Genomic DNA, 12139 nt, shown 5'->3' with positions numbered 1-12139 from the left:
CTAGGCAATCCCATTGCCCCCAGGGGGAAACAACATGAGAATTCCTGGACATCCCATGAAGCTGAATGCTGGAAGACTTAGGACAGATGAAAGGAAGTCCTTCTTCATGAAGCAATTGGACTCTTGCAGACTTAAGCTTGTCCTTCTGCTTTTCCCCAGGGAGAACTTGCTCTTTAGCTGTGAATCAGAGCAAACGTCAACCAAGTTGTCCTGGTGCTTCTCTAGAACAGAGAGAGAATGTGCTTGAGCCATCAAACTAGGACTTGGCATTTGAGAATCAGAGAGGTCTTTGTACGTGTGCTTTTTCTGTGTAATCTGCTAGTTCAAGAACTACTAGTCCCAGAGTTCTTTGTGCAGATGCAGGTGGGAAAAACCACACAGAACTGATGGCGAGGCAAGCCCAGCAAAGGGTATTGTTCTCAGCTATGATTATAGGTTTTACAACAGAATATAGGAGAGTTAATGGAGCCAGCTAGTTTTCTGCTGCTTCTATGATCCTGAGAATAATCTCTACTTCACAAGTATCCTGCAGAATGTACTGAAATATTTCCTTGTGAAATATTGTGTCTCAAACAATCACCACCCCAAAACAACTTTTGGAAAAGATTATGAACTTTCTCCTGATCCATTTCATTCTCTCTCTCTCTCTCTCTCTCTCTCTCTCTCTCTCTCTCTCACACACACACACACACACACACACAAAACAACAACAACACTGGCCCCTTGGAACCAGTGGCGTAGCGTGGGGGGTGCAGGGGGGGCCGGCCGCACCGGGCGCAACATCTGGGGGTTAGGGTTAGGGGGCGCAAATCCACGGGTTAGGGGTGCAAATTACTTGCCTTGCCCCGGGTTCTGACAACCCACGCTACGCCACTGCTTGGAACAGAAGCATACAGTTCATTGCATCAAGGTTTCATTTTTCTTTCAATGCACATCTAATTTGGTCTAAGATGGCACCAAACATTGCATGTTCATAGCCAATCAGGGATGAAGTACGATAATGCCAGGAAGCCAATTCAAAGTGAGATGAATGCCTCCGCTGTCACCCTCAGGAAGTGCTTGACAAATGGCTCCAGAGTATTACGGCAGAGACATATTCCACCCGTGCTCATGCATCTCATCTTTAGTGCCCTTGGAGATTGCATGCAATATTTCTTCTGCACTGCATCACAGTTCAAACGTGCCACAATGGACACGCACACTTCTGACTGCCAGCTCTGCATCATGGAGACAAAGTGTTCCATCTGCATGATAAGATCCCTATCAGTTGCATGTAACATCCTAGTGCCTTTGTGATTTTATCCATAAAACAATGCAAGTTCTAGAACAATGGGGGACACCTCAGGCCCTAGATATCTGCACTTGGAGCAGAAATGCTGCAGGCCTGTGGATTCTGGGTGGATTATTTTAATGGCCATTTTCGGCTCTCTTTTTTAATCCAGCTCATGCAGAATTCTGCTCTGGAACCTCTCCACTAAACCACTTTTCGCAGTCATCGCAGGCTCCCTAAAACCTGCTATTTGAAATGGACACAAAATTCAACCTGCTGAAATATTACAGTTTCATTTTCTTATTTCTGCCATAAACATGCACACACATTTAGACATGCATAGATGTGTATAGATACCGAGCAGAGAAATTAGTATTATAGAATTGTAGAGTTCAAAGGGACCCCAAGGGTACTCTAATTAGGAATCATGGCTGAAGAATCCCTGACAGGTGACCATCCAACCTCTGCTTTGAAAATCTCCAGAGGAAGAGGACTTCTATGTACCAGACACCAGATAAATAAAGAAAAGTGTGGATCTCTCTAGTGACAGAGGTCACAGAACTCTGCCCTCTGAGGGGGTCTTTTCTGGCTTGCTCCAGCTAAAATGAGCTTGTGACATCCTCATCATGGAAAGCGCAGGGCCCTTTGAGACCAACAACATGAGACTCTCCCAGTATGTGATCAAGGACGAGATGTCCAGGCAATTCTTGAGAAATATTGAGCCCATTGGTTGATTCCCCTTCACTGGAGGTTTTTAAACAGAGATTGGGTGACCATCTGTCATGGATGCTTTAGCTGAGATTCCTGCATTGCAGGGGGTTGGACTAGATGACCCTCTGGGTCCCTTCCAACCCTATGATATGCCAGCCAATCTCACTTTAGAGATGCCCCAGAACTGGATTTCCACTACGCAGCCACCCCAAGGCTTCGTGGAGAAAGAAGTCATTCCACAGAGCCTTTTGCCAGTTCCTGGCTGTGCCCCTGCCTGGGAACTGAGGACACCATAAATCTGCCAAACAGCCTCCTCCATCCCCATCAGACCAAACTTTTCCCTGGGCAGCAGCTGCTGCCAAATCCCTGCCCTGTCCTTCTCCCTCTCTGGAACATTTCAGCCTCTCTCCCGATCCCCTCCCTGAAGCTCCATTGTTCAGGGCTGGGCTGGGCTTCTTGCATGAAGCCACCTGCCGTCCTGGTGAGGTCAGAGTATAATAAGGTGCTTCTGCCTGAGCCGTGGAGAGAACTCACTCCTGGATTCACCATGCACCATCCTTCCAGCCTCTTCCTCCTGGCGGGGACCCTTCTGCTCTTGCACCAGCTCCCTCTTGCACCTGCCAAGCTCATTGTGGGTGAGTGGCGCCTCCCCTTTCCCTTCAGCGCTCTCTTCTCTTTAAACTGGCCCTTCCAAGTGTCCCCCAATGCTCAGGGGTGACCCTGTTAACCTGCCTTGTCTCTCCTCATCATTAGCCTGGCCTTTTCTCCCGACACGTTTTTGATTTTACCAACCAGCTATGTTAATAAGTCCATTTTTATCCTTTGTTGCAGTGCCCCTAAAAGGCATGGGGCTCATAGGTCAGTGCCTACTCTGCCCATTTGGTCATCTGGCACAGCTTTCCTTGGATTGTGGCCACCAGCCTTCCTTCCCCTTTTGCAGCAGGGGGAAAAAGAAAGGTTAATGTTATGCTAGTCTGCATCAACAGAGGTCTGGTGTCCAGATGAAGGGAAGGAAAAGTACCACCCTTTTCTGCCTTGGTTGGACCCTACAGCACTGTGCCCAGTTCTGGGTGCCACAATTTAAGAAGGAAGTGGACAAGCTGGAACATGTGCAACTGAGATGATAAAGGGTCTGCAAACCAAGTTGAGGGAGCTGGGTATGATTAGCCTGGAGAAGAGGAGACTGACAGGTGATCCCAGAGCAACCTTCAAATATCTGAAGGGATGCCAGATGGAAGATGGAGCAGGCTTCAGAGGGCAGGATCCGAACCAATGGTGACAAGAAAGGAGATTCCTAAACATTAAGAAGAACTTTCTGAGAGTAAGAGATGTTTGACGGTGGGACTGACAACCTCAAAGGTGGTGGGCTTCAACTTTTGCCTGGTCAAAAATGAGCCACACAAATAACTCTGGGTGTTCACTGGCCTTAGGAGCACAGGAAACTGCTCTGCCTGTCAGTCCATGGAATCATAAAATTGTAGAGTTGGAAGGGACCTCAAGGGACCTCTAGTCCACCCCCTGCAATGCAGGAATCTCAGCTAAAACATCCATGACAGATGGCCATCCAACCTCTGCTTAATAACCTCCTCCCAAGGGAGACCATACCACTGTCAAACAGCTCTTACTCTCAGCAAGTTCTTCCTGAGGTTTCGTCAGAATCTCCTTTCTACACCACCCTGAGTGGCCAGTGCCTTTCTAGGGTGTCAGGCAGCGAATTGTCCAATATTTCATTGAGACATGTTGTTGCATTGTGAAATATCCAGAAGTCTCTGGTGACAGCAAACCAACTACAATTCTGGTGGCATTTGAGTCTGTTGAGGTGGCCAAGTGAAAAGGGAGGCAGGGCCTGCTCCTGCACCTCCAACCCTGAAGGAGAAAAGGGGGCTTCAGTGGGCAACACAGGCTGCGCAACTCTTTAAAGCGCAACTTAAAGTACCCACACTCCTGTGCTTCTGACCTTCCTCCAAGAACCTCATGCCTGTGTCTCCCTGCAGCTTCATCTGGGGGCTTGATCCTCACTGGGACAAAATGCCACCAAAGCCTGTTTTGAATGGCAGGCAGGGTGGTGCTACCTGCTGGGCTTTTGTGGTAAGACAGGAGAAATACTTTCAGCCCAATCTGAGAATCATAGAATTGTAGAGTTGGAAGGAATCCCAAGGGGCTTCCAGTCACAGCTGTCAACTTTTCCCTTTTCTTGCGAGGAATCCTATTCAGAATAAGGGAATTTCCCTTTAAAAAAGGGAAACGTTGGCAGCTATGCTTCCAGTCCATCTCCCTGCAGTGCAGGAATCACAGCTAAATAATTCCTGACCAGTGACCATCCAACCCCTTTTTAAAAACCTCCCCCCAAAAAAGCCTTCTTAGAAAGTCTAATCCACTGCTCAACAGTTATTACTGTCAGAACTTTTTTCCCAACGTTTAGCCAGACCCTCCTTTCTTGTCTTCTGAATCCATTGATTCAGGTCCTCCCCTCTGCAGCAGGAGAAAGCAAGCTGTGCTTGTGGGGCTGCCTTCAGAGGACTTTGCAAGTCTATTGCTAGCGTTGCTCCTCCAACATCAGAAGTTCTGGGCTCTAAATTCTGTATATTGTTTTCAATTCTGTTGCATCTCTTCTCATCCCGTAGATATCTGCAGACTTCCTCCTCAGAGAGGCAACTGTCTGGCCCTGTTCATTCGCTGGTACTACAACCCGAGGGTCGGGAGGTGCCTGGTTTTTGTTTATGGGGGCTGCCTAGGGAATGCCAACAACTTCCACAGTCGCAGCGCCTGTGAACGCCGGTGCATGCGCCCAGGTAAGACCCTGAGACAAACGCTCAGGTGGGGGCGGAGGGAGGAGCCAAAGATTTTCAGCCAAAATCATTGGAATAAGTGGAGCTGTGAGAAGAAGAGAAGAAGAGACGAGGTCCTCGTGCAGATCAGGAACTGGTAAAGAAACAGGAAGCAGAGAGCAGGAATATTTGGAGGGATGCAGAAAGTGGGGTCCCCAAGGACTGGCGTTGGGACCTGAACTTGCTGACGTGTTCATAAATGGCCTAGAGTTAGCGGGGAGCAGTGAGTTTGCTGATGGTACTTTCAGAGTTAAGAAGCGATTGTGAAGAGCTCCAGAAGAACCTCTCCAAACTGAGTGAATGGGAGGTAAAATGGCAAACGCAATTCAGTGTGTAAACAAGAGTCAAGTGATTCACATTTAAGACCACTCCAAAATTGCAGTTGCACATAGATGTTCCAAATAACTCAGTTAAGGTCTTGACTCATTGGGCAGCAGCTACAAAAATGGCAGATTCCATCCTAGGGAACACTAGGAAATGAACTGGAAATAAAATTTTAAATATCATGATGCTGTTCATTGTGGCTCCTGTCCAATGACAGAGGTGTTTACTTGCAAGCAAAGAAAGTAAGCTTGTAGCACAGCAGTCAAACAATACAAACTCAGCAGCTAGGAAAAAGCAGAAAGAGCAGAGGAAATGCAAGAATAAACCCAACAGGTTTCTCCTCCTCCCCACCAAGCTTTAAGCAGAGGTGGAGAAGGCTCAGCTACTCATGAGAAATCCCTGTGAGCCTTCCTGACCTGGAGGCAAGCTCTTTCCCAAGGGGGCAGGGGAGTCTCCTTCCTATTCTCTATGTGTCACCTCTCCCTGAGAGGAAGCCCTTCTTACATTTTGGAAATTAAAGACTCAGGAACGCCAGGAAGGTCAACAGCAAGGTCACTCAGTGCTGGCTGCAAAAGTCTCTGGCCCAGAGAGAGAGACAATGGCCACACACTGCATGGGGTGGAAAGAAAATGATGGCAGGGAAAGTGAGTGAAGCCAACAAGTGCTCTGAGACGTTTTGGGTTACTTATCGTAAATCAGCCAACATAGTTTGCTTGTTTGGAAGCGCTTGTAATTTCCCAGGAGGTCATACCAGCGAAGGAGTCAGCCTGCCCCATGTTCTCTTCCAGCAACAACTCTTCCAGTCAAGCCTGGCACATGTCCTGCTCGGGTTGAAGGTGAGGTGATGTGTGGCCAGTTCTGCTCCACGGATGCCAGCTGCCCAGGGAACGAGCGCTGCTGCCGGACCATCTGTGGGCGACAGTGCCGGCTCCCTTCTGAAGGTAAGGGCAAAGGGAGGTTGCCGTTCTGGGACTCTCGGACAGGAGATGCCAGGAGAGAAGAAGACCAGCACCCAACTCAATTCTGCCCCAAAGGCGCCCTGGGCAACCCATCTCCATGGACCCTCTCATCTTGTGCCAGGGATGGGGGAAGTGTGGCCTTTAGGATGTTCCTGTGCTCTAGCTCCCGGCATCCTCTGCAGCCAGCATGGGGGAATGGGGGATGGGGGAAGGGGAGTCTAAAAACATCTGGAGGGTTAGAGTTGTCCACCGCGGCTGGAGGCAGAAATATTTCTGAATCCCAGTGGCTAGAAACCACACGAGGGGAGAGGGCTCTTGTGCAGGTTGGCATCTTGTTGGCCACTGTGAAAGCAGAATGCTGCTCTGATTCTTGTATGTTCTTAGTGTCATCATGGCACATCAGTCACACGCAATCTGCCTAAAGGTTCTCCTTGGCCTTTGCAGAATCTCCTTCTGCCTTCCCACCTGTTGCTTCCTCTTCCTCCCCAGCCATCCCCGGATACTGCCCAAGGACGCAACGCCGGCTGGACCGCCCCTGCTTGACCAGCTGCTCAACCGACTTGGACTGTGGCTTTGGTCTCCACATCCCAAGGAGGAAGTGCTGCAGATACGGATGCCACCAGCTGTGTGTAAAGGCTGAGGAAGGTACGGCTTTTCCAGCAAGGCCAAAGAACAGCTGGGCGATGTGTGGGAACCCAATCAGAATGAAAGGAAAAAGTGGTTGGGTGCCACTCCCTGACTCCCCACTCCCATGGGTGCCAATGATGTTGGGGGGGTATAATTCAGTTTGCATTTAAAGGCAAAACAAGCTAATTCACACTTGCTGAACTAAGACACCAACTGAAATGCAGCTCTCTGTTGAAGTTCACAATTGTCTGGATTTTATGATGCAACTCTGCAACAGAAAATTCCTTACCGAAAGGAGAAGGGTGCAAAATAGTACAGTGGTACCTCTAGTTGCGGATGCGATCCATTCTGGGGTGCCGTTCGCACCCCGAAAAGTCCACAACTAGAGCAGCACTTCTGTGCAAGCATGGAGCGTGATAGAGTGCTTCTGCGCATGTGCGAAGCCCGCAGAACGCTTCTGAGCATGCGCGAAGTGTACAGAATGCTTCTGCATGTGTGGCGTGGCGAAACCCGGAAGTATACACTTCCGGGTTTGCCACGTTCACAATCTGAAAATCCGCAACGTGAAACAAATGCAACAAGAGGTATGACTGTAGTAGAAATAATGTACCAAACTGCACTGTATCAGAGGGAATTTCGTGCAAACATTGGCAGCATTGCATACTCCAGTTTTCATGAACTGATGTGCAAACTGATAGGGAAATGGAAAGAATGTTCAGGGTAAAGGAGAAATAAGTTTGGAAAAGAGAAAGCCCACCCTGACAGATTGCTCCATCCTTCAGTATCAAGATGTGTTATGGTTAAGGGCAGGGAAGAAATGAGATTCAGCTCACACTTAAAATCAAGCCTCTTTCCTTCATGCTTTCCAAAACAATATGCACACTGAAACACAGCCATCCTTCAAAATTCACACAGCTCCGAATTTTGCAATACAGTTCTCCAACCAAGGAATGTGAACAAAAATGCATATGACAGGGTAAAGTGTGCATTAAAAATGCATATGACAGGGTAAAGTGTGCATTAAAAAGGCATATGACAGGGTAAAGTGTGCATTAAAAAGGCATATGTTTGTGAAAACAACATACAGAAATGTGTTGTATTAAGGAAAATATTCTTTGCAAAAGCATGCATATTAAGCATTCCAGGCCTGAGATGTGTGTGAGAGAGGGGGGACAACATTTCCACCATCCTGATTTCAGAACCCTTATTCTTGCAAAAATACTAGGTCTTGTGTTTGCAGCTCTGAAAGCCCATTGAGATCATCAGGAGGAAGAGAGCCTGTCCTGGCAGCTGGTGGGAGGAAGGAGCAGAGCCTGTTACGGAGAGACTCAGACTCTCCATCGGGCTTCCTCAGCAAAAGTATGGCTGGTTGTAGAGCCTCCTTGGTCAGGGGCAGTGTGCTTCTGCATACCAGCTGCTGGAAACGGAGGGCTGTTGCCTTCAGGCCCTGCTTGTGGGCTTCTCCAATGGGGCATCTGGTTGGGCACCATGAGAACAGGAAGCTGGACTAGATAAGCTCTTGGCCTGATCCTACCACAGAGTTCCTCCTATGTTCTTGACTAGGCTCATGCCTCACTGGGCACCAACAAAGCTTCTCCTTGGAAAATCATGCAACTGTAGAGTTGGACAGCCATCTAGTCCACCCACCCCCCTGTGATTCAGGAAGCACAGCTAAGCTACCATATTTTTCGCTCCATAAGACGCACCTTTTTCCTCCTAAAAAGTAAGGAGAAATGTCTGTGCGTCTTTTGGAGAGAATGTGTGGTCGATCGCTGGCTCCCTTTCCGGCTCCTTGCCCAGGCCTCTATTGTTGAATGTTCTGCAGACGGAGGCTGTTTGTTCCCCCAGCGACATGTGACTGGATGATTAGATTATCTGTCTGGAAACTGTAGAAACGGCTCCCTTTCCTTTCCTAAAGAAGCTGCAGAACTGTGAGTTGAACCCCATAAAAACAGGATTTTTTTCCCTTTGCAAAGTAAGCTCAACGACTTTGAGCTGATCCTCAAAAAACAGAGCTTTCCCCCTTTCCTCCTCTAAAAGCTAGGCACGTCTTATGTCAGGTGCGTCTTGTGGAGCGAAAAATACAGTAGTTCTCTTCTCCAACTCTTTTCTTCCAGAGCACCCTGGCGTGTGTCCCAAAAGGGAACTGGTGTACACCTTTGCGCCCTGCAATGATACCTGTAAAGATGACCGAGACTGCCCCCTGAAACAGAAGTGCTGCTTCACTGGGTGCAGCCTGGGCTGCCTAGACTCAGGTACTGGCAAAGCCACACCCCTTTCCTCACACCTTTTCCTCTTGGGGTAGCCGGGCAGTAGCACAGAGCTAGTCAGCCCACACCCCAAACCTTCCCTTCTTCTTCCTACAGTCCGTAGTGACCGGTGCCAGTTGCCTCCTGATGGTGGACCGTGCTACGGCTACATGCCACGATACTACTACAGCCCGTCGCAGAAGAGGTGCCTGCGGTTCATCTACGGCGGCTGCAGGGGCAACAGCAACAGGTTCAAAACCAAGAAGGCATGCGAGAAGGCCTGCGGGAAAATCAGCCCAGGTACAGCGCATGCCTTTCATGCACTGCCAAAACCTCCTTGAAAGGGAGTCACAGCCCACATGTCAGAGGAACACAATTGTGCTCAAAGAGGCTTCTTAAAAGGGCAGGTCCACATGATGCATTCTAAGCATCTCTTTAATGCACATTTAAAGCATGTGACTTCCCCCACAGAATCCTGGGAACTGTAGTTTGTTAAGAGGACTGGAAAAGATAGCTCTGTGAAGGAAAGCTGAAGTTCCCAGGATGCTCTGGGGGGGAAGTCATGTGCATCGAGTTTGCTTTTAGGAATATTATTTATTTGTTTAGCCAAAGCCACTGCAAAACAAAATACATAAAACAGAATGAAATACATTAAACAGAACCGTGTAAACACTGCACAGCTAAAATATTTATTAAAATCAGGCATTCTGTCAGATAAGGGTCTGCTCCCCTGAAGAATTTAACTTACCATTCCCACAAATTTTTGTCCTTAAAATTGCAGATCTAAGGGCAAAACGAGCCTCTTTTTCAGAGGTATTGGGGGGCTTGTCCTCCAATAAAATCCGATACCCAATCAATGGCTCAACTATGAGATTTAAACCTTTGAACAAGGTTGCTCTTCAGTCTTCATAGATTGAGCAAACCAGGAAGTTGTAGGGTAAATCTTCAGCCACATGACCAAACTCTCCATTCAGAAGGAATCTGGCGATATTGTCCTTCAACTACGACAGTGTGCGTGGGGCTGGAAGTGTGGGGCTGTAAAGGCTTTCTCCATTTGACAATTTAGCCTGCATGACTTTCTCCCGCCCTTCTGTTCAGGTCCAGTTCCTGTTCTTGCGTGCGCACTTACTCTTTATTACTGCTGTTATTTATTACATTTTTATACTGCCCTGTATCCGCAATTTCAAGGCAGCTCACAACATAAAACCACAATATAAAAACACAAAATAGATAATAAAAATAAAAGCAAGAACAACCCGACTCCCCAACACATTGTAAAAGGTCATAGGATGTCAATCAACCAAAGGCCTGGTTAAAGAGGAACGTTTTTGCCGGGTCCCTAAAGGTGTATAAGGCGCCAGGCAAACTTCCCTGGGGGTAGCATTCCATAGATGGGGAGCCACTGCAGAGAAGGCCCCGTTCTCGTGTTGCCACCCTATGGACCTCTTGAGAAGGAGGCACACGAAGGAGGGCCTCAGAAGATGATCTCAGGGTCCAAGTAGGTTCATATGGGGAGAGGCAGCCTTTTGCCTCCCATTGATGTATGAGTTATTTCTATATGGTGCTAATGCTTTTGCTCTCTTGTTTTTTTATGGGCGGTGAGGGTTGTTTTATGTCTACTTTATATTCTGCATTCATTTGCTATACAATTGTGTGTGTGTATCCACCCCAGAGGTTTGCGAGCTGCCCAGTGAGACTGGTCCGTGTCGCGCTTACTCAGAATTCTTCTACTACAATTCAACTCTTTCCTCCTGCAAGAAGTTTGTTTATGGCGGTTGCAAAGGGAATGACAATCGGTTTTACACGAGACTGGAGTGCAAAATGGTCTGCGGAACTTCAAGTAAACCAGGTGAAGAACAAAGAGGATCTGTCCTTCAGGAATGGGACTGGCTTGGGAAACGGACAGCAGGCAGGGTCTCCATCATCTGCCCTGCTGGCCACGGACTCTTGTGTGCCAGTTCAAGGCAAGAGTCTCCTTCCTGCCCTTTAACTCTCTCTCTTTCCTTTCCACAGCAAACTCCACCACAACATCTGACTGAGTTGTTCATTGGCATAGTCCCTTGTCTGCATGATTCTCCAGACTGACCCCTCAGAGTCCGAGGAAGAGACACCAACCTGGTACCCTGCCCTGGGGCCCTCGCCTCCCTCCCACCTCTACCTTCGGGGAGGCTGGTGAAGACAACTCTGCCCTCCAAAAATAAAGACATGAGATGTTCAGCTGCATCCTCTGCATCTGGTTCTTGAGTTAACATAAAAGTCTGGCCGCTGGATCAGACCAAAGGCTTACATAAGAACATTACGTAAGAGCATAAGGTGAATTGGCTAAATCAGGCCAATGGCCCCTCTAGTCCAGCATCCTGTTCGCACAGTGGCCAACCAGATGCCCTAATGGGAAACCAGCAAGCAGGATTCAAGCACAAGAGCAATTCTCTTCCCTCCTGTGGTTTCCAGCAACTGTGATTCAGAAACATCCCTGCCTCTGATTATGGAGGCAGAGCACAGCTATTGGGGCAATAATAATAATAATTTATTTGTACCCTGCCCAACTGGCTGGGCTTCCCCAGCCACTCTGGGCTGCTTCCAACAAAGATTAAAAATACATTAAAATGTCACACATTAAAAACTTCCCTAAAGAGGGCTGCCTTCAGATGTCTTCTGAATGTCAGGTAGTTGACATCTGGTGGGAGGGCGTTCCACAGGGCAGGTGCCACTACCGAGAAGGCCCTCTGCCTGGTTCCCTGTAACTTGGCTTCTCTCACTGAGGGAACCACCAGAAGGCCCTTGGCACTGGACTTCAGTGTCTGGGTAGAACGATGGGGGTGGAGACGCTCCTTCAGGTATACTGGGCCGAGGCCGTTTAGGGCTTTCAAGGTCAGCAGCAACACTTTGAATTGTGCTCGGAAACGTACTGGGAGCCAATGTAGGTCTTTCAAGACTGGTGTTATGTGGTCTCAGCGGCCGCTCCCAGTCACCAGTCTAGCTGCCGCATTCTGGATTAGTTGTAATTTCCAGGTCACCTTCAAAGGTAGCCCCACGTAGAGCGCATTGCAGTAGTCCAAGTGGCTAGTAGCCATTGATAACCCTCCCCTCCTCCAGGAATTTATCCAATTCTATTTTAATGCCATCCAAGTTGGTCGCCATCGCTGCTTCCTGGGGGAGCAAGTTGCAGCT

The 12139-nt window shown here is 48.4% G+C and overlaps 2 protein-coding genes across 2 annotated transcripts in view; both read left to right on the top strand.

Annotated features, from left to right (window-relative positions):
- LOC310765257 (ring finger protein-like) overlaps nucleotides 1–5960 on the top strand; it is a gene marked incomplete at its 5' end in the record, with an annotated part of 81547 nt that extends 75587 nt beyond the window's left edge. Inside the window, one exon of the mRNA XM_083620032.1 lies at nucleotides 5937–5960. The remainder of the gene's footprint in view (nucleotides 1–5936) is intronic.
- Nucleotides 2511–11183, top strand: LOC310764665 (actinia tenebrosa protease inhibitors-like). Its single transcript, XM_083619052.1, has 8 exons — nucleotides 2511–2616; nucleotides 4606–4773; nucleotides 5922–6074; nucleotides 6582–6737; nucleotides 8837–8974; nucleotides 9086–9268; nucleotides 10641–10817; nucleotides 10982–11183. Exons 1-8 carry the CDS (start codon nucleotides 2529–2531, stop codon nucleotides 11005–11007), a joined length of 1089 nt encoding a protein of 362 aa, XP_083475178.1. The 5' UTR covers nucleotides 2511–2528; the 3' UTR covers nucleotides 11008–11183.
- Nucleotides 11184–12139: the final 956 nt, after the last annotated feature.

This window comes from Podarcis filfolensis (assembly GCF_964270895.1).
Source record: "Podarcis filfolensis genome assembly, chromosome: 6".
Taxonomy (NCBI): Eukaryota; Metazoa; Chordata; class Lepidosauria; order Squamata; family Lacertidae; genus Podarcis; species Podarcis filfolensis.
The sequence above is the reverse complement of the archived record's forward strand: the minus strand, read 5'-3'. Positions and strand labels throughout refer to the sequence as shown.